Below are 21,276 nucleotides of genomic sequence, written 5' to 3'. Positions count from 1 at the left end.
TTATCGCAGTCGAATCATTCGAATAAGACCTGTTCTATTGAGTTGTAATTTTCACTCATAGGTGGCAATGGTGACTGTCCATTCTTTTTTACAAGCTGTCCAAGATTTTTTACGGTTGTCCCAATTAAGGAAGAAGTTTGGCATATCTCATTACACGTAAATATTCCTTAGCCACAAAAGTGTCCAGCAGAATTAGGAACACTTCCCTAGGCCTCTAGCAACTCTGACTTGTAGATCAGACTAAATTTATTGTATTGATATTAAATTTTATTGTAAAAATATCGACTCCTCTTTTAGTGACAGAATTACAGTGGTTGAATACCAAGGGCTCAAGATTTCAAAAAGAAAGATAATTAACAGCTCTGTGCAGGATTTCGTCAGTGAGGATGCCACATATCTTGATGTATATTCAGGCAAGAGAAAAAGACAGTTACGCCAATGGGTTTGAGGAAGAACGCAGAAATTTTCAAGATGATATAATGCAGATTCGTAATTTTTTTTATTACCCGGTTGCTTTATTTTGAACCGATTCCGCCTTCCTTCGGTAGAAATTGTTATTTTCTAGCTATCTTTCATGAGGCAGTGAGGTATGGAGTATGAACGATGAAAACTAGGAAAAGCTTCGATGACGACCATAAATATCAACAAAAATTGTCCTTCGATCGTCAGTATCTCTAGGATATTTCCAAAATTCTTATGGAGAGGGGAAAAGCCTCCGTCAAATCTCAAGTTCACATAAATTTTGAATTCACCATAATTTCTTGTTGGATCTCGTTCTTACGTAATGTTTAATTATACAAATATGTTGAGCTTCTCTCGATAAAGTAAACTTAGCAGATTATTAACTAGGAAAACTTTTGGAACGCTAGGCCATAAAAGGAAAGATTGTAGACTTCCGCTTTTGTCAAAAAAATGTAGCACTGATAAATAATATTCTGATAATTCCAGCTTTTGATCTAACTAATTTGGGGCAATTTAAAGCAAACCCTTTAGGAAGAGATTCTTGATATAGTACCAAGTTATTTTTGACTCACTAAATTCCTCGTACACCCTCAGAAAAATAGATTTTGGTAGAAGCTAAAACGCGAAATCGAACGCCTAAAATGCGAAACTCTACGCGAAACTAAAATTTTTATAATAACATTTAAGAACTGCTTTAAATTCTTAATTGTAGTTGTTTCGTGGTTTTTACCTCTTCCAACTGTGCATTTGTTACATGTTCCGACATAAACAATGGAGGTGTTTCTGCCTCACTCTCAGACCCTTCGACAATCTCATTTGGAGTGTTAGGGGTGGCCTAGACATCTCCTATCGCTTCCTGCGGAGTGGCCGCATCCTTTGGCTTTTCTGCCGGGGACAAATGTGGCGGATCATCTGAAGCCTCATCGTGGGATTCTTCCTCGCACCCGGACCCTACGGCATTCTCGTTTGTAGTGTTGGGCATCGCCTGAACATATCCAATCACTTCCTGTGGAGTGGCTGCATGCTGTGGCTTTTCCTTAAAGCCAAATATGGCGACTCATTTGGCGCCTCGATTGGTCGTTTTCTTCCTCGCTCCTGGACCCTTCGGAATCCTCGTTTGGAGTGTGTGGCGAGGCCTCAACATCTCCAGTCGCCTCAACCTTGATTACCAGTCTTACCTATATTGCAAAATGTGGTAATTATAAAATTAAACAATATTTAAAAAGAAAACGATGACGAATTAGGGTAGCTCTGCACGAAAAGAACGTAATTCTTTTACAGTACGTCGCTCTAATATAAGTGTTTTTTTTTGTTATTCATGTCCTAGTGTAAATAAAAAAGAATCCGTAAATGTAAGAAATACCACGAAAATTCAAAAAAATTCCGAAATTATCATGAAATTCGAAAATAATGACATAGCATTTTCGCGAAAGGTAAAAAAATGTTATCAGAGTTCAGTTGCGATGATAAATTCTTGCATACAAACAACTAGCGGACAGCTATTTCTTATTCACTTACAAAGTCGTTTGCTCGCTTAGTTTAGCCTACAATAATTGTTCCCACTTACCAGCTTGAACTTAATTAATGAAAATTATATTTACTCCCTAGCCTAGGTGGTGCATTGACATTTTACAACACAACTTTCTCTAACTCACTCTCCCTCTCGCTACAACAAGTGGCTACTCCTCCTCCTTCCAAAGCCGGACAGCAAAGACAATCCCCAAACAATCAAACTACTCGAGAAAGGAGCTTTCGTTTGGTTGTATTTCCTTTTTTAAAATTTTACTTCTGAGTCTAGTAAATTAGCTTTAAAGTGTGTAAAAGCTTCCAATTTCAAAAATCGGAAGCAGAAATATGCGACCTAGTACAGTAGCCGTTTTTTTATTATTGTTAACGAAACCTCGATTAACACTATGTGTGAAAATCAGAGGACTTAAATTTTTAGTTTGCCCACAACAATTCTGCAAAGTTCATCAATTTTATGGATTTCGACCTTCATTTTATGCCCATCCTTCGGCGTCATTACTTGTTCGGACCTGTTGGTTATAAACAGACCACTTGGCGTGGCTTCCCACACGGGAAGCCACGCAGTTCTGGCAATCCAGTTGACCCGCATATACGAAAAAAATTTCTTGACCAATCCATGTTCATGCTTTTTACGATAAAGAACATTCCCCTGTTGAAACAATTCCTCCATTTCTTTTTCTAAATAAGTAAACATTTTGGGGATTTGTTCATGAGGAATAAGGTGGAGTAACATAACGCGTTTCAATATTTTATGTGCATACTCGTTCTGCCAGCCCCGCGCCATATTGCCCGTTCAAAATCGGTTACAAATTCTTCCCCGCAGCATTCCCCATCAACTATTCCTGTAGTCCCTTTTCGTCCGCCCAGACATGAATATAAAATAAAGAGAGATCTGTTTAAGATTGTGTTCCTTCCGTATGAAACCATGTATGGAAACAAACTGTGTGAATGGTTTTTTGATTATTTTAAATGTTCCATCGACATACCACCTCACAGCATATTTCAGTAAAGAGATTTGTTCTGCTGTCATGAAAATGAGATGACGCTTACTGCCTACCAGAACTTCCCAACGGTAAAAATCATTCGGAATGAGTACATGATTCATTTGGAAGAAAATATCATTCGGGTTTTTGACGAATAATCGGTCGTCATTCAGATCATAGTCCTCGCTACTACTTCCACTTCCAGCTGTAGCTAGAACATCTTCTACAACATCGTCAATACTTTTATGGGATGAGTTGTCTTCGTTTAATCCTGAATGCTTATTTGTGATGTTTTCTCCATTACAGGAATGACGAGATATTGAATTGGAGGAATCATCTGAATGGAGTTAACACGGTATGAAGAAGAAGAAAAGAAACGCGTTGACTTTTTCGACGACTTCATGCAGTAATGCAACGAAATGTCTAATTGGATTAAAATAAATTCAAAAACATGTTACTGTGCATAAGCGTTAGCTTCTGTTGAAGATTGGCAACTTGCCTTTTTAGTTAAAGGTTTTCAGCTACTTTTTCAGCATAAAGTTCTTTCAGTTCATCAAATGTTTCCGTCGGAAAATCCAATGGATCAATTATAACTTAAATCAGAAGCAACATTATTTTCTTCGTCACGCAAATCATTCATCGTCTCTGCCACTTCCAGACAACGTGGATTTTTTTTCACTGAAAGATTTGAATTCTTCCTGACGAAGCTGAACATGGCCAGAGCTCAAAAGTTGACTCTGGGTATATCATCAAAAGCCAATCCAAGCGGAACTTGCTACAAGAATCGAATTCAATTATGAATTAAATTATATCATTAAGTTGTTTAACATTGTCAATAACTGAACAAGATGCATGTTTCTGTGTGGATGTATAGAAATTGTCATCTTATCATCAGTGGGTTGTTTTTATTGTTGTAGATTTCTTATTGGCAGTCAAAGAATTTTTCTATAAACGTGTAAGGCAAATTTGTAAATATATTAGTTACTTGGTTGCAAATTCAGAAACTATAATTAGCTGTTATGGAGACACTACTGGAGCACTAATAGAGCACGATCCCTTTTGATTCGGGCAAGTAGGTTAACATTTGCTTTTTTTGGATGTTACTGTATTTTTTCTACTTTGTTTTGATTTCTGCGTAGTTTGAATCTTGTTGATCTTCTTTGTTGGTGTTGAAGGATATTCATACTGATCATCTTTTTTATCTTTCCTGTTACGCTGAGAAACTCTGTTAGGGTATCTGCTAGAAGTAGAAGCCTCGTAATCTTCAGAGATTGCCTCATTACTGTTTTCCGTCTCATTTCTATGTCTTTTGTCGGTTCTGCTGGCCATCTTCAACTGCCTAACCTTGATATGGAAATTGCAAATAAAAATTTATAAATCTTCTAAAATTTTCTAGTTTTATGTATAAATTATCTTTGCAAGACATTCTATCTTCTTGATCACGACGTGCATCTCAAGGTTAAAGATTTTAGTCCTTTGTTGTACCTAAAACCAAGCCCGTCCAAAAGAATATTACCCTGCTTTTTGTTAACAAAATTATCATGGAAAGTATATTTGAAATCTCGCTGAGGACAGTCGGGAGTCTAATTGATTGGAACCTCTACTGCATCATACATAAGAGTAAAGTTGGCCATGCCCACTCCTCTCTATGACGAAATAGTTCGAGAATATTTTCATTCAATCGCTACTGCGCCTGGATAAACAGAAGTATCAGCATCGTCAACACGACGAAAAAAAAATCATTTCACTATTGGCGGGTGACAAAACATTGCATTATTGTGGTGGAGGAATAAGCAAAAATTCATCAATTTAAAAGTCGTAATCAGAAGGATAAGGTGGTGGCGGCAGCGCGGGTTATCCGGTTATTTTATATTTAACTCGACCAGCTTTAGCAGCAGCTCTAGCCAGCCTATCTTTTCCTTTTTCAACTTTTCGCAAATGCTGTTCTCCCAATAATGTAATCTCAATTGGACTTGTTGCTTCTCTTTTACGACTTCTTGTACTATTTATTGGGCCACTTTGAGGAAGTTATAGAAGTGTTATGATGTCAAGAAATGTTGGTCTCTTTGGGGCTGCTCTAATTGAATTGGTCGAATTCTCCAATGATGTATCTTTATCATTCTCCACCGGACTAAATTGAGGCCAAAAAGGTGTTCTCTGAAGGGTAGATCCACTGTGGTTAATTTCCTCCATCAAATGATGTGTTGGTAACTCTGTATATAGATAACATAGGATATATTATAACAACATGAACCTATACTCTCAATTGAGTATTCAATTCCGATGAACATGGCATTTGCTGACTGCTTGAAGGTTGGCTATTCATGTAGATATTGGTTCTCAACCATTTCTTGTGGTTCAGCAGAAAAGTAATTTTTGAATGGGCGATAAATTCCAACGTCTTCTGGTTGAAGTACGTCAGAGCAGTGTGGAGGGAATGTTATGTAGTTTTCGTTGCAGTAGGCCTACTTCACTACAGCGTAATCCAAATGACTTGCATGGTTGTTAACCATTAGCAAAACTGGATGAGATTCACAACTTTTCACATGCTTTTGAAAATGCTGCATCGACTAAAGAAAATTCTCACCGTCCATCCAACCGCTGCCGTTAAACAAACCTAAACTACCTTCAATGCAACCGCTTAAACTTTTTGGATTTTCTTTTTTCAGGGGAAATATGAAAATCAGTGGTATGTAGCCACCTGCAGAATTGCAAAATGCAAGCATCGTAATGTTCTGTCCTCTTTCAGCAGAAGTAGTTTGCATTACCTTTTCAACAGAACAGAATGTTACTTTGGCGATAAAAGAAAAGTGAAATAATTCAAAAAGCGAAAAAACTGATTTGTTTTACTGTCCCTTCAGCTACAAATTTTATAGGTGAAGGAACTGTTGGTGTTGGGTACTTGTTAAATCACCATTGAACATTCGGTGTGCAGGAAATCTTTTATCAGCCATTATTTGATGACTCGGCAGTGGAAGTTCAAATAGATTGAAGTCGCGGTGCATCATTTCTTTTGTGGATGCTTGCGGTTCCACTGCAGTTTCCTCACGTGCGTTATCAATCGTGGCCTTTGTCTGCAAATTATAATTTGTAAATGATAAATAGTCAATTGATGGTTTGTTACCAAGAATAAGTTAAATTAATCTATAATATCTATGCATATGGTAGAACTAACCTTCTCTTGTTTCTTTTTTCTTTTTTTTCTTGTGTTTCGGTATCAGACAAGTAACATTGTACTTAGGGTTTGGCTTTCGTTTTCTTTTATCCTTTTGGTGTTTCTCTTTGGTCAAAATGACATGAGGCATGTCTTTGCATAAATTACAAATGAAATTAAAAGATTTTTTGTCTTAACAAGTTGCGATACTCTTCTCTTGAACTCATAATGCGTAAGAGTATAACTTTATTTTCTCGTCTGTTTTTTCATAACACATAATAGCTAAAAATGAACTTTAATCACCTGAATGACATTTTTTATGTTGCCAATTTTTGCACTGGTCGCATTGAAGAGCGAATATTGTTTTGGCCTTTTGTATTCTTTTTTGTTTACGTCATCAAGATGCACAGAGATGAGGAACCAAATCGTTTTGCAGCTTAGACGCAAAGAAACGTATATAAGTATCTATTGTGTCTAGTGCCCCTTAAAAAGGTGAAAATGAAATCTAAGGACAGAAGGGAAGAAAATTCAGATGAAAAAGACAACGAAGACCAACATGAAATGGAGAAGGAAGAAAAAATTTAAGCAGATGCAAGAATTTTTTAAACAGTAAGCATAATAAACAATAGAAGGAATTAGAAGAAATCAAATAAAATATATAAAAAATACGCTTTCTGCATAAGATTGAAAAAAACGACCGAGTACTTGGCACTTTGGCACTTTCCCTGTGTTTCCCCTCAGAAGTGTTGGCAAAATCAGTTGTAAGACAAGACAAGCAAGCAAGGTAAGCAATTGACTATTGAAATACGACCCAAAATTGCCGATAAGGTTGAAAAAATATGCGGCATGAAATATAGTATGTTTAGTTATTATTTAAATAAAACATTACATGCTTTTTCCCTCATTTTAGAATCACTATTTATGTTTTCCTAGATTCAGAATATTCACAATGAATATTCATGAATCAGCGATGATAACAATTTGATGCAAATCTGGCCCGACGTGTGATCCAAGTTTTTGGACAAGACGCTGAGAGATGTTTAACAGGAAGAAAGAATATATCGATTTCAAGGACGAAATTTCTCTTGTCTAGTAGTCGTTCCTCTCTAAATTTTTCTTTTTTTCAGGACGAATTATCATTTGTCATTTATTTATTCCTCGCAGCTAAGTGCAGTATGTACCGAGCGCATGCTGCCTGATAAATGATCCTCCGTGTCCATTCCTCAATTCTTTTGGATTTTCAATAATTAGCGTTAATTATTAAAATTGTTTTAAAACTTCTAGGTGGAATTCCATGTACATGTATGAACATCAAGCGGCAGGTTGAAGGTCCGAGACAAACTGCATCATATATCGGGAAAAATTTTTTTTATTTTTTTATCAAATCTTAACTTTGGGGCCGAATTCCATACACGAAGTGGAGTTGTACTTACCCACAGGTAAGTGCTTTTTCGTAGGAATCCTTGTGGACAAATGAAATCATATCTTCATTCAAATCAAATTAACTCTCGCTTCTGTTCGTGTTGACCATGTTATTACTGTGGAGTCCATTAGGTTAATCAAACTCGACCCACCAGCAACGGAAGATGAATTTGGAGGTCTGTTGCTATTCAGATGATTGGCATTACCACCGGTACTTACGGAGACGACGAAACGGCGCCAGGAACCTTCGATAACTGACGACGGAGAATGTTAGAGATTGTTTACCACGGCATCTGTCGTCAAAAAAAGGTCACTGTTTCAACCATTCTTCACTAACAACACACTTGTTGCTGGAGGCCGAGTCCGGGATTTTTTTTTGTAATTGACAGACACCGTGCCATAACCGGAGGGGTCGATCTGCAGGGGCGGAGGTGATGGATCGGTACTGGGGCGCGAAGAGTTGGACACTGCTGAAGACGTCCTGAATGACGAGGTGGGCGTAGTGGGTTGTTGATGCTAACGGGGTTGAACGGAACGTCGCTGTCACCGGTGTGTGTACATTAAAAAGAAATAAAAAAGTTTACATGAATGGTAAACAACACAATGTAGGATGTTGGCATTTATCGGGAAACCACAAGAAAAGTAGCAGCAGGAATAGGCAGAAAGGAAAATGAAACTTTAAACTGATTACGGTGGTTGACAGGGCCATTGAACTCTTTTCACGTCTCACAACCCTCAAACTTGGTAATCACATGTGGGCCTGCAATTATCGTACTTGATGTATGCATTTCTCATTTCACAACGTCTCCCCTTTTTTCACTGTAATGTGTCATGGGAGAATTGAGCAGGCTTTCGAGAGTGAGAAGCCTGCTGCTTGTACGGTGGTTGACAGGTTCATTGAACTCTTTTCACGTCTCACAACCCTCAAACTTGGTAATCACATGTGGGCCTTCAATTATCGTACTTGATGTACACATTTCTCATTTCACAACGTCTCCCCCTTTTTCACTGTAATGTGTCATAGGAGAATTGAGCAGGCTTTCGAGAGTTAAAAGCCTGCTGCTTGTTTTTTTAATCGTTACAGCAGTTGCCAATGAAATTGGTCATGGCTTTATTTGGCCATCACGTGTTCCAGTGTGTTCAACACCAGCAGAGCCAGAGAAACGAGGCCCAAGGGAAATCGTGGCTACACCTTTTTGGGACGCTAATGATTCAACATTTCAAATTAAATTTAGGTAAGAGAGATCTGTTCCAACTAGCACTTTACGGGGTTTACGGCTTGTTGCTTTTGCTCTTCCAATCGAATGCAAAGAAAATCCATCAAAATATTCTCCTTTGTTTGACTTTGTGTCCCTTTTCTTGGAGGTTGGATACAAGATCAATCTTTTGTATTAATTGTTGTTAAAATCTAGCTACAAATTTGAATGCTGCGTAAAACAGTGTCTAGGGTGGAGTCTCCCTCATGTATTGTATTGTCTGCTAAGACTGAACTCGCGCCCTATTGTCGCCCTAAGTCTGAACTCGTGCCCTGACCCCAAATGTCTACAATACCAGAAAAAAAAATTCCGCACAGAATCTTTATTATTGCATTAAATGTCAATTTATAAGTGAGTTATCATGAGTTATCACTTGCCATCAAGTCATTATCCTTAAAACAAATACGCAAACGCAAGTCCAAAATTATTAATAATTGATCATTTGTTCTTCATCTGGTGTGATTTCACGGTGATTATTCCGTAACAAAGATGATCGATTTGTCATTATTACATTAATAAAAAATTGTCCATTCGAATATCCAGCAACTAAATTGTTGATTGAATGAAGGATGACTCATGTTAGCACAGTTAGAAACAATAAAAAGTTGCTTAAGAAATCTAAAATCAGTTAGCTTGAGACCAAAATTTAATGTAAAAACGATGGCTAAAATATTCGCAATGCCTGGGGCTCTTCTAGCAGGCAAAAAGTGTTTTTGACTGCTCAGTTCGTCGTTGCTCGAGATCTTTTCAAATGCCAAAAAGATGTCGAACAGCCCTGTAGAAATTGGCTAATTTTTTCACTCACATATTATTTCAATGTTGCCCCCCTATCCCTGCAACACTCTCTCACCTCCTTATTTTCAGCACCTATCTTTGTTCTACACAACAGCGGAACTCGTCTCTCTCTCGCTCCAATAGGTCGCTGTTTTCAAGCGCTATTTTTTTATTTCTCAGGCATTCTTTACAAGTGAATAAAATGTTAATAATATTATAATACGTAGTAAAAAAATTTAGTAGTCTATATACCCTCTAGAGTATACATTTTGGAGTGTTCATTCTTCTTCCCGCTTCTTTCTCTCACCGACCACGTTGACGTTACTTACTTCTTGCACTTGTCCTCTTCCCTCCCTTTTATCAGTCGCACTAGTCCACGTTTGGACAGTTTTATCATTATTTGACAGCAATGGATTTAGAAACCAAATTCTATCATTCAATTTCCAATTTATCCATTTACGTGGCTGAAGGCATTTTGGGTTTGGCTGCAGTTGCCGTAGCCAAAACTGTCATTTTGCAACCTTTGGCTTACATACTGCGTGAGAAATGGGATTGGCCCAAATCCAAGGGTAAGTCTCCTTATTCGTGCCCAAAATTTTAAAAAATTTTAAAATCTTTTTTCTCGTGCAGGGTTCAAGAAACCTGCAAAGAACCCGCAGGATATGGAAATGGGAAACTCTCCTGACGAAGCTGGTGGGCCCATGAGAAGCAGGTGTTGGTGCGAGCACGAGGATTTTTGTAAGACATCAAGAATCACACTGCCATCAACTGACATGCCAAATGACAAGCTTTCAGGAGGGATGCACGTGTCAATGACTGTGGTAAGTTATCACCTTACCCAATCCCCCCCCCAATTGACCAAAAAAAATTTAAATTTATCGTGTTTACATTTATTTACAGAAAGAAGTCGAGGTGCTATCTGAAATAGCCAGAAAAATGGAGAAGAAAAAGCAAGATCTGGCCGGGAGTCAGTCCCCAATGATGGGGCCATCACACGATGACTGAAATGCAAGATAATAGCAGTGATCAAGCCTTCGATGTGAATTTTCTTAAAGGTGTATTGAAATCGAGGCTCCCTATCAAAATAAAATTTTTGAAAAGTTCTTGTTCATCTCATATTTCATTTCATTCATTATTCATTCATTTCATTTATTTCATCTCATAATATTTCATCTCACACCTATGGCAAGTTTATTTTTTTACAATTTAAATATACTTGCATGAGCGTCACAATAATCTTTCTTTTGTTTCGGGACTGAAGTACCTTATATAGTTATCACCTTCCCCAATCCCCCCCCTGCCAAAAAAAATTTTTAATTTATTGTTATTTAGATTTATTTACAGGTAGAAGCCGAGGTACTGGCAAAACTGAACAAAAAGGTTGAGCAAGAAAAGAAGGATCTGACCGGCAGCCATTCTCCAATGATTGGGGCGATTTTTTGTGTAAAAAGCTAATGTTGAAAACACAAAAAATAAAACTGCCCTACCACCGCACAGCGCCGCCAAACGGTTTAGTTCCAGCCAGGCATGATATCAGATTTTGGTCTGTTAGCCTATTCCGTTGTTTCTCCTGTCATTCTTCTTCATGACTTAACACAAACAAACTAAGCACACATGTCAGAGTTGCCAGATTGCAAAACCAAAAAAGTGCTGAGAACTAACTTTTTTTGCCATATTTATTTAAAGAATCTGTGATCAAAAGCCTCAGGCTTGGCAGTGCAAAAACGGTATCCATGGAAACGTAAATCAAATTCTCGGGAAACTAGCAGACGCTTTCTTTTAGTTTTGGCTTCTCATTCTTAGCTTGCCCATGGGAAGTTATTGACGCTTACTACCCCGACTCATAATAACATATATTTGGATATTCTAATATAAGCCTGTTCATTTAACATGTCTAAAGAACATATTAATCTAGAAATCAGTTACCGATAGTTATACATAGTGAAATACATTTATAAGAAAAATTTTAATATTCCTGCCAATAGATCCATGGCAGTGAAAGAGAAATTAAATATTCGCATACGGGATGGTTTCTTTGGTTTGTATTTTAGGGTAAGTTGCCTGATTTGAATCAACAGCACTTGGCTGGTGAATGGGGACGGCATGCCGAGGCCGCCAACGAGAACCGGTAGCGGCTCTTCCCTAGCAAGACAAGTTTTTTGCTATCGAAAAACGGTTAATACAGGGTTGTAGATCTTTTTACGCTGATCATTTTTCATATATGGTTTAGGGTGTGATGAGTGAATATAGGGGGGTGAAATGAGTGGGAGTGCCCGTAAAACGCGTTCAAAGTTTCGAGCCCACTCCGGCCAGAAAGGGGGTCGAGCGGGGGGGTGGCGCGTACCCATGGGAGAGGGGTGAGTGAAGGGGGGTACACCTGGGCCATACTATACGAGCCCATGTTTCCCCATCCACTCCCATGTCACCGGTGGTCTAATGGTCATTGGTGAAATAAAAAGTGTCATTACACACCAGCGTCACGACATAGACATACCTTTAGGAGGACGTCACAAATCATTTAGCACATTTCCGCAATACCCTGAACAATCCGTAACTTTCCCCACATATATTGACAATCGTGACACTTCACCGATACCAAGGGAAAGCTGGAATAAAGTTAACGAAAACCGAACTAGAACGACTCAGCCGCAAACACTGCAAACTTAGATGTAAAACTTATTGTCTAAAGCCTCTGCCACAGAAACGGAAAAATGAGAGAGAAACTTAGCGACTAGAACTTCTCTGTCGCAGAGAAGCAACACTTAGGAAACAACTTATTACTAAAGCCTCTGTCACAGAGACTGAAGAGTCGAAAAACATCACACTTTAAAAACGATAATTAATCATGAAACCTCAAACACTTACGAAATGGAGACTAAGTTTTTTTACTTTACTCGGCCGCTGCTGAGACGTCGCTTGGCAACAGAAGCCGACTTGTTTGTGTCGAATAACAAAAATCAGAAACCGCGGTTTCTTTAGCACTCGTCCGTAGAACTACAAATGATTAGCTCCACAAGGCCGGCTGAAGGAAGAAAAAAACGAAAGATTATTAAAACGTGCACGTTTCAAATTCAAAAGATATGGGAGGTTTCTGTTGGGAAGATATAGTGAAAACATTGGAGGTTGTGTTATGTGTCACCTGTAACTTTACTGAGTTCCTCCTTAATCTCGACAATGCCCTTGGACTTGGGAATGTTGCCCACATAGAGTTGCATTTTTCGGTGACATGAATATCCAAGAGTTGCCCTCCCTTCATTTCGAAGCCGTCATACTGGATAAAAGAAACAAACCATTAACGTCTGAAGGTAAAAACTGTTTTAAATGTTACCTTTACAATTGCCTCTAGGGTTGCTTCGCACTTAAAAAACTGAACGAATCCGTATTCAAGAGGACGATTAAGCTTAACTGATGAGATTTTTCCACATGTTTTAAACATATCAAAAATGTCATCTTTTGACATGTTACGACCAACGTTGCAAATTAATATCTAAAAAAAGAGAAAATGTTATAAAGTTGGTATCTCAATTACATGCTGGACCAACATGCTGGGTGCATATGTTGCGACTGTATGATGGTATGAAGCTGGTTGTTGTGGGTAAGTGGGTTCCTGAAGAGACTTAATTTTTCTCGTTCTCATTATTTTCAAAAGGCGCACCACTGTGTTGGGCACTGCTGACCGAGTAAGAATTTCTTGAAGGGTTTTTTTTTGCGAAGGCTGGCTTAGGGAAAGGCATTCTAAAACAGAAAAAGACTTGAATTGGACATTTGAAGACCACAAATGAAATAATATCTTACCCCCCCCAGCGTCATAATCATGGAAATATTTTCCACAAACTCCACATTTCACTGTTGGATAAATACAGTCTTGGGCTTCAAGTTCTTCAAAATGTTCACATTCTTGTCTAGTTTTAGCCAGTTTTATCGAAATTCAGGCTCCACTATTTCAATCAAATTTACCTACTCTCAACAATTAACGTCCACTCTTAAATCTACAAACAACTTCCACTTTTAAATCAACAAACAACGACCACTCTTTAAATCAACATCAAAAACGTCTCTTAAACCTAAAAATCAAATCAATCAATTTAAATCTTGCGAAAACGTCGTGACCGTATCCAACTAAAGGGTAAAGACGACTGAACGGGATAGGGTTGAGAGGAATGTTGCGAGACATTGTTCAAGGTCGTTTCAATTGTCAAGGTCGTTTCAATGTCATCAAACGTTCAATGTCGTTTCAATGTCATCAAACGACATGGTTGTCGTCTTATTAGATGGCGTCGTGAGCGCTTTTGAATTTCTTCGTGGTCTGTATAATTTATCCTATATTATTGACAATCAAGTGTAATTTGAATCCAAAAAACCATTGTAGGCTTGGTAGCCATAGTGGGCCTCAATCAGCTGCTTTTGGTTTCGTTCTGTATAGCTATCATAATTTTTTTGATGAATTTTTCATCTAGCCCCTTCTTCTTTGCCTTTATTTTATTGCTAGACAAGAAGGTAGACAAGAAGGAGAACGACAAATCGCTACTCGATCTGCCTGCTTTGATTAATTTGTTAGGCAGATAAATATGATCAGTTCTATTGCACTGGCGGTCCGCCAGTGCACTAAGGTCCATTTTGGCTATTGCAATGGCTTTGGCTTTGACCCGCTTTACTCTACTGACTGCCATCTCTCCAATCACTGAGATAAAAACTAAAAACATAGATAGGATCAAGACTCTCATTACAGTCGCTCATACTGATGACAATTACCTGTGTAACTCGTGGCTTGACATCCTTAAATGTATTAGCCAATTGGAGTCGGCTCAGCTGACAGGAACTGGAGTTCGACGCAATTTATTACTGGAACTCCGACTACACCAACAGGTGCCAATTTAGCTGGTAAAAATATTTTGGCTTTTTATATGTGGCTTACTGTTTGTCTTGTCCCGTATATGTGGTAAGTTTGTTTTTTGTTTCTGTTCTTTGTCAAGGCAACAATTTGAATTTGGGCGCCATGAATTTGAATTTGAACTTACCAGGTATCTTCTTCGGGTAATAATCTACATCTGTCTGATCTGCCAAGCGTCAGTATGAACTCCTTCGAACGTATGCATTTCATTAAAACACATTCCTCTAAAATATTTCATATATCTATTTCTGAATGCAGCTAGTGTCAAAGAGTCCATTAGGGAAACAATTTCTCAGAGCGTGGTGGTAGCAGTGGATCGGATCTTCAGTTTCGGTTCTACCCGGTTGGACGGAATGCTATTGTGGATTTTGTCCTCGCTTTATGCCAGGTAATTATTACCGACAGTTTCTGAGCCTCCGGTATGAATTTTGTGATATTTCAAATCTCTTTTTGAAAATAGATCTCACTTGCAAAAGTTTCACTTGTTTATCATTTAATCACAAGTGAGTTTCATTATTTAGTTTTGAAGAAAACAGCTGTTCTATATTATTACGTGTAGTGAGGGACAATCGGAGTGCGTTTTGAGCGACAGCAACCGAGGACTGTCGGGCCAAATGATCTATTCGCCGGGCTGGACTTACTACGAGCGCAAAGTTTACTCTGTCAATTGCAGCTCGAATTTTGAATGCCCCAGTGGAAAGTGCATTAATCAGACATCCGTGTGTGATGGACGTGACGACTGTGGGGACCGATCTGACGAATGCGAAATTGTTTGCCAATCTCAACTTGATTTCCAAATTAGATTAGCTGGCTCCAACAAGACCAACGAAGGCCGCGTAGAAGTCAAAGGTTTAACTTTTATATTTTTATTTCGCTTAAAATGTTTTTTTTTACTCAGTTTTGATTTCCTGACAGTATTTGGCCGATGGGGAGCTATCTGTGATGACCATTTCAGTGCAAATGCTGCCAACGTGATTTGTCGCCAGTTAGGGTTCCCCTTAGGAGTTCAAGGCATCCCTCGCGTCTCAAAAAATTGGAAAAACGCCGACTTTTTTATGCGATCTATCCTTTCTATTAGTCCAAATTTGTCGAAAACTTTTTCAATTACGCCTTTGAAACGCGAGGCAAATTCAATACCACGAAAACATAGCAATAATTAAAAAAAAAACTAAAACGTGCTCCATTATAACGCAAACAACAACAACAACTTACATTAGACATCGCGTCTGCATCATCTTCAGGGTCCGCCCAATCAACAATAGTTTGACTTCCAAAAATTTCCAGGTCCCCAGTAGTTAAGTTAAGGCCGTTTGCTCCGTTTGCTGCTAGGGCCGCAGATACAGCATTTTGCTGATGATTCGAAAAATGCATTTTTTAGAGTCTTTGCTGGATTTGTGTGGAGTCAGTGCCGACTATTTTTCTTTTGTTAGTGAGATTTACTCCACCCATGTCAAATGATGCTGTGAATCCCCGTTCTGTAGTTGCTCCTATTGAGAAATAGTTGACGCCTAGATTGGGTACAGATAGAACATTGGACAATCATGCCATACGCCATCGACTTTGCTTCTTATGGAAATGTTTCCAATTCCAGTAGCTTGAAGCGCCTCGTTATTCTTCCCGACTCCTTTGATGAGACATTTGCCTGGTGTAATTGGTTTTAAATTATCAAATGCAGATCTTTTGTCAGATATGTGCTCACTTATCCCTGAATCAGCATACCAGCATTCACAATACATATTATACAGTAGGTACCGTAAGTTTGGGAACGCGCGAGAGAACCTTTATATGTAAAAAGGCGATTTTCGTGGCGTTCCCAAAATCGAATTTTTACGGGGGAGAACGAATTTTTTTTAAGTAGCCATGGTGGTTGGGAGAGTTGGAGGAAAGAATGAAAAAAAGAGGGGACCAGACTTTCCTTTTCTACCTTTCCTTCCCTTTATTTACCCGAAAAGCCTATGCGCAAACCACACCGGGCGAGCCAAATAAAAATCTGCTGTTCACGGCACCCCTTCACACTGCAACGCGCCGCCAAGGGGTCTGCTTGACCCATACCTTTGGATCTTAATAAGGTCTATAATATAAAAAAAACAAAAAGTTAATATAAAAACAAAAAAAGTCAATATAATTAAAACCCCCAAAAAGTTCAATATATAATCCCAAAAAAGTTCAATATAAAAACGGCAGCCACCTAGCGGTCAAAATAATTACTTCATGCCACATCTCCACCCCCTTTATAGCCAGTTTGAATCCAGTTGTACAAACGGGGATTCTCGCGCGATAAGCGCATATTTGAGCATTTTATTTAATCACATAATTAAAAAACCAGTAAGCGCTTAAATAACGCTACTTAATGCGCGTCGCTCAAAATTATTATTTTTTTAAATTTAATGCGAATGAAAACGACGGTGGCTGACTGCGGCGACTGGTCAGACGAGTAAAGCGAGCCCGTCCAATTTTTATCGCTGGTCCGTCCACTATTTTAGCGCTGTCGCCCGTCCGCTGTTTTCGGCGGCTCATTTTAAGCGAAAAATAATCCATTCAAATGTATAGCACTAGTCGAGTGCTATTATTTTAGGGGGTCATTTGGCGTTCCGTACTTTTTGGTTTTAATATAATACATTTTCAGTTTTTGTATTGAATTTTTTTAAATATATGACTTTTTTTGCTTTTTATATTAACTTTTTGTTTTTTATATTACACTCTTTTTGGTTTTTATATAATACTTTTTTCAGTTTTTATATTGAATTTGTTTTATATATTTTTATATATATTCTTTTCTGTTTTATATTATGATATATTGAAAAACATTTTTATATTGAAAAAGTGGCGGTTTTGGGCTCTCATAGAAAGGCACAACAAATCGTTTTTAGACAAAATGATTTCAATAGGGCTCTTTCACATCTGTTTTATTTAGCCGATTTATCTGGCAACGCAGCATGGCTCTAGACTTATTTGAGGGAAGAACGGGGAGAAGAGGGGAATGGGACGAGTGGGAGGGAGGAGGGCGTACGAAAAAAAAGGGGACCCACGTTTCCTCTTCTCCCCCATTCGTCCCATTCTCCCTCTTCTCCCCGTTCTTCCCTCAAATAAGTCTTGAGCCATGCTGCGTTGCCAGATAAATCGGCTAAATAAAACAGATGTGAAAGAGCCCTATACGAGTATGCGATATTCTCGCCAGATGGCATATATATAAAACCAGTTTGGTTGTTTTATTTTTTCAGAGTAAGCAAAGCATGGTCAGAGAACTGGAAGCAGTAATTCATCTGAGATTTTCAAATTTGAAATCTGGGCTTCCGTTAATCCCAAATAAAATGAAGAGTGCTGAGGAACTACAGCAAAAACTGTACTTTTTGTTGGAACGACTTCAAGAAATGGCCAGGAAACTCCCTTTGTAAGTGACAGAAATGAATTATTAACCTAATATCATCAGTATCTACTATCAAGCACTTGGTGTTCCTTACAATGACATTCGATCTTTAGACAATATCAACAACGAATGCCATACGAACTGTTATCTGGTCTGGCCAACTGCCTTTTGAATGAGACCATCTTTAAAATTGTAGAGGGTCTAACAGAAATACAGCAGGTGACTGAAAAACAACTCCTTCAGCAACGTTTAAAACTGCTCCACAGACACAGAGGTAGTAAAGCGTAAACGTAAAGCATCCAAATTCAGTTGAGTTAACTTTTTTTAATTTTATCTACAGCTGAAAAAGAATCCTTGGCCAAAAAATCACCTGAATCTGTAACAGAAATAGAAAAGGAACAAGTAGCCACTCACCCTGTTGAATTAAAGCAAGCTGACATGAACCTCATCCTTCAATTGGACCAGCTAGTTGCAGATCAACAAGGCACACTTGAAAAAGCTGGTAGTTATTCACTTACCCTATTGATTGTTTCTCACTACTTTCATAGTTTTTTAAAATCGTGTGTGATATTTTAATTTAAAGGTGTTCCTGGTTTCTACTCCACTAGCAACCCTCAAGAGATACAAGTTCAAATGTACTTGCTGGATTTCATTTTAAAATTGGGAAAAGAATCTGATAATAACTCTTCTTGAATCTTTGCCTCTTTGCTAAAAATGAAATTCTCTGTGTATAAAGCTTTTGGGTGATCTGACAACAAGGTTTATCAAATTTATCTGTCAAAACTCTGAAAAGTACAGCAGACGAGAAAGTGTTGGATGGAAACAAAATGTGGGTTTTTGGATACGGATCTTTGATATGGAAAGTTGATTTCCCTTACGACAAACGAGTTGTTGGTTACATCAAAGGTTACGTCAGACGTTTCTGGCAGGCTAGTATCGATCATCGTGGAGTTCCTGGAAAGGTTTGTACCCTTAGTAGCTATTATAGGCCTGAAGCAGGTCGCCTGCTGGACCTTATTAATCTGAAAATGGTTCTCCGTGACAGCTAACCAACTTTTGTTTATTATCCAATAGCCTGGAAGAGTTGTCACTTTGATTCCTTCAAATGATCCGGAGGTAATATAATAATTTTGTATCCCGCTTGTTCTGTGTTCTGTCTAAATGTGTGTGCAAGTTTGCAAGAAATTAAGAAAACGAACGTTGATGATTTTAGTCGATAGATGGTGTTGGTATCTCGATTTGGAGGGCTCGATGAATCATTTTTACGAAATTGGTTTAAAAAGGACAAAGTATGGGGCGTTGCTTACAAACTTCCCGAGGATCAAGTTGACGAAATCAAAGGTCGATTAGATGAACGGGAGAAACGTTACCAAATTACCCTTGACGTGCCATTCTACTTCAAGCAATCCGCTTGCGGATCAGCACAAGTGCAGGTGAATTTCTACGTGGCTCCAGCGTTCGGCCCGCTCTTTCTGGGTGAGGCTGACGCGGTAGCCATGGCTGAGCAGATCAAATCGGCACGAGGACCCAGCGGTGACAATCTGGACTATTTGGCCAAACTCTGGCAGTTTATGAGAGATGAGGTTGGAGCCGACGCCGAAGAGGAAGATGCCCATTTGACGACGCTCTATCGACTTTGTTTCCCTTAAAATGTGTTGGAATAATTTTCAAATACATTGCAGTGCAAATCAATCGGCCGAATTTTAATTTGCTTTAAAATCATCCACACCAAATCGTATTTAAAAAAGAAATAAAGCCTTCATATTAATTTTAATTTGGTTATGCAGGCAATGGTATGGGGAGTCGCCTACCAAATCGGAGCTCAAGATGTGGAGAAAGTATCAAAGTACCTGGATTACCGAGAGAAAGATGGCTACCAGCGGACTGTCACCACATTCCATCCCCACTACAACCACCAACCCCAAGAACCAGAACAGTAATCAATCAATCAACCATCCAAATTTAATTCCAAATTATCTAGTATTTCTAACAACCAAAAATAGAACAACTCCGTTTGTATTGGAATTTTACCTCGCGACGAGTGACAATCCGTTCTACACGGGCCAGGAGTCGATGGACAAGATCGCCCGGCAGATAGTTTCGGCCAGCGGGCCGAGTGGCACCAATCGGGAATACCTGTACCAGTTGGCGACGGCAGTGCGACAACTTGTCATGGACGACAACCTGCCGGATGCATCCATTCCCCAACACGGCGATCCTCATCTGTTTGAGCTGGAAAATCTGGTTCGAGCTTTAGAGCAAGCTGGTGACAATCAACAAGGCCCACAATGACATGCTAGAATGAAAAGTCTCCCCCCAACAGTTGAAAAAATTCTAATATAGTGATAATAATACGCCCAGCAGCAGCCGGCTGGACGACTTGCATGGAACTCGTTGTGTGCTGTGTCTGTTTTCTGTGTTTGTGTCTGAGCTTGTCACCGCATCTAATGGATGATGGCTCCGCGATAAAAGAAGAAGAGTAGAGATAGTTAAGAGACTTGCCACTCGAAATGTCGAAAGAAAGAGACAAAATGGAAAAAAAGGACTGCGAGCGGATATCCGCCGTTTGCCCGTGCAGAGTGCCGCCGCTGATGGTGGTGCATCACCGTGTGCGTTATAAGGTAGAAGGTAGAAGGGGAGGAGGCGGGATGGGTAATTCTTTGTGTGTGTGTGTGTGTAACTGTGTGTGCGTTATTGTTGTTATGTGTCTGCCTCTGTGTGAAACATGTCAACGAGTTTGCGGGGTAATGCGTGTCGAGTCAGAGCGGCGGCCAGCAGCTCTCCCCCCACCGGTTGTCGCCATAATAGGTTCCCCTCTCTTTTGCCCCCGCTACATCTACTACTATGTGTACACACACAATGTCGATAGCTGTAAACGAAGAGACGTGGCCTTTACTATATACACTGAGCTATTCCACTCTTGCCGCCGTAAAAGAGTCAACAGCAATGAAATAAAAAGAGACAACTTGAACCCGTCAACTTTGGAACAAGTTTCCTTCCGCTCTTTTTTTTTTATTTTTCTGATGAGAACAACAAAAGATTTCCAATGTTGTGTGTTTTCGACTGGCTGTGTAACGTCATTACGTCGGTGACAACTAGCGTATTGCATCACAATCCAACAAAAATAAAAGGAGAGAAAGTTTTCTCGACTCGATTTCGATAACAAGACATTTCAGCTGCTGGTTATTCAATTTCAACTCTTCTTTTTTCAGCGAAAAGGCCATGAGTCAGTCGTTGAGTTTTTGAATGAAAATGTTGGGGTATTTAAAAGGGGGAAATGTTACAGCGACATCGGATGAATGAGTCATCTAGTTTTTTTATTATTATTTCCAAAAGTTGTTCATCTGTGTTTTTCATTCATATCCCCTCCACTCCCTTTTCAACTGATTATGTTTTGAGAGAAAAGAAACAAGGCTAGACGAGCGCCGTGTTTTGTTGGC

At 39.0% G+C, this 21,276-nt stretch overlaps 2 protein-coding genes and 1 long non-coding RNA gene across 3 annotated transcripts; all 3 read left to right on the top strand.

Moving 5' to 3' along the window:
- The first annotated feature begins 14,909 nt into the window (after nucleotides 1–14,909).
- On the top strand, nucleotides 14,910–15,472 carry LOC124205011. The gene is made up of 3 exons (XR_006879184.1): nucleotides 14,910–14,972; nucleotides 15,029–15,318; nucleotides 15,385–15,472. It is a non-coding gene; the product is annotated as an uncharacterized LOC124205011 (long non-coding RNA).
- A 2,183-nt stretch (nucleotides 15,473–17,655) lies between these two features.
- Nucleotides 17,656–20,980, top strand: LOC124205010. The gene is made up of 6 exons (XM_046602285.1): nucleotides 17,656–17,860; nucleotides 17,950–18,110; nucleotides 18,177–18,338; nucleotides 18,420–18,463; nucleotides 19,624–19,772; nucleotides 19,840–20,980. Exons 1-6 carry the CDS (start codon nucleotides 17,703–17,705, stop codon nucleotides 20,126–20,128), a joined length of 963 nt encoding a protein of 320 aa, XP_046458241.1. The 5' UTR covers nucleotides 17,656–17,702; the 3' UTR covers nucleotides 20,129–20,980.
- Nucleotides 18,587–19,528, top strand: LOC124205009 (putative glutathione-specific gamma-glutamylcyclotransferase 2). The gene is made up of 3 exons (XM_046602284.1): nucleotides 18,587–18,798; nucleotides 18,911–18,952; nucleotides 19,120–19,528. Exons 1-3 carry the CDS (start codon nucleotides 18,664–18,666, stop codon nucleotides 19,483–19,485), a joined length of 543 nt encoding a protein of 180 aa, XP_046458240.1. The 5' UTR covers nucleotides 18,587–18,663; the 3' UTR covers nucleotides 19,486–19,528.
- Nucleotides 20,981–21,276: the final 296 nt, after the last annotated feature.

This window comes from Daphnia pulex, chromosome 10, assembly GCF_021134715.1.
Source record: "Daphnia pulex isolate KAP4 chromosome 10, ASM2113471v1".
Taxonomy (NCBI): Eukaryota; Metazoa; Arthropoda; class Branchiopoda; order Diplostraca; family Daphniidae; genus Daphnia; species Daphnia pulex.
The sequence above is the reverse complement of the archived record's forward strand: the minus strand, read 5'-3'. Positions and strand labels throughout refer to the sequence as shown.

Coding starts and splice junctions, on each gene's coding strand:
- LOC124205009 (XM_046602284.1), top strand. CDS start 18,664: ATGTGGGTTTTTGGATACGGATCTTTGATATGGAAAGTTGATTTCCCT. Junction 18,799..18,910: donor ATCGTGGAGTTCCTGGAAAG/GTTTGTACCCTT, acceptor ATTATCCAATAG/CCTGGAAGAGTTGTCACTTT. Junction 18,953..19,119: donor TTCCTTCAAATGATCCGGAG/GTAATATAATAA, acceptor TGGTTTAAAAAG/GACAAAGTATGGGGCGTTGC.
- LOC124205010 (XM_046602285.1), top strand. CDS start 17,703: ATGGTCAGAGAACTGGAAGCAGTAATTCATCTGAGATTTTCAAATTTG. Junction 18,339..18,419: donor AGGCACACTTGAAAAAGCTG/GTAGTTATTCAC, acceptor TTTAATTTAAAG/GTGTTCCTGGTTTCTACTCC. Junction 19,773..19,839: donor CAACCCCAAGAACCAGAACA/GTAATCAATCAA, acceptor AACCAAAAATAG/AACAACTCCGTTTGTATTGG.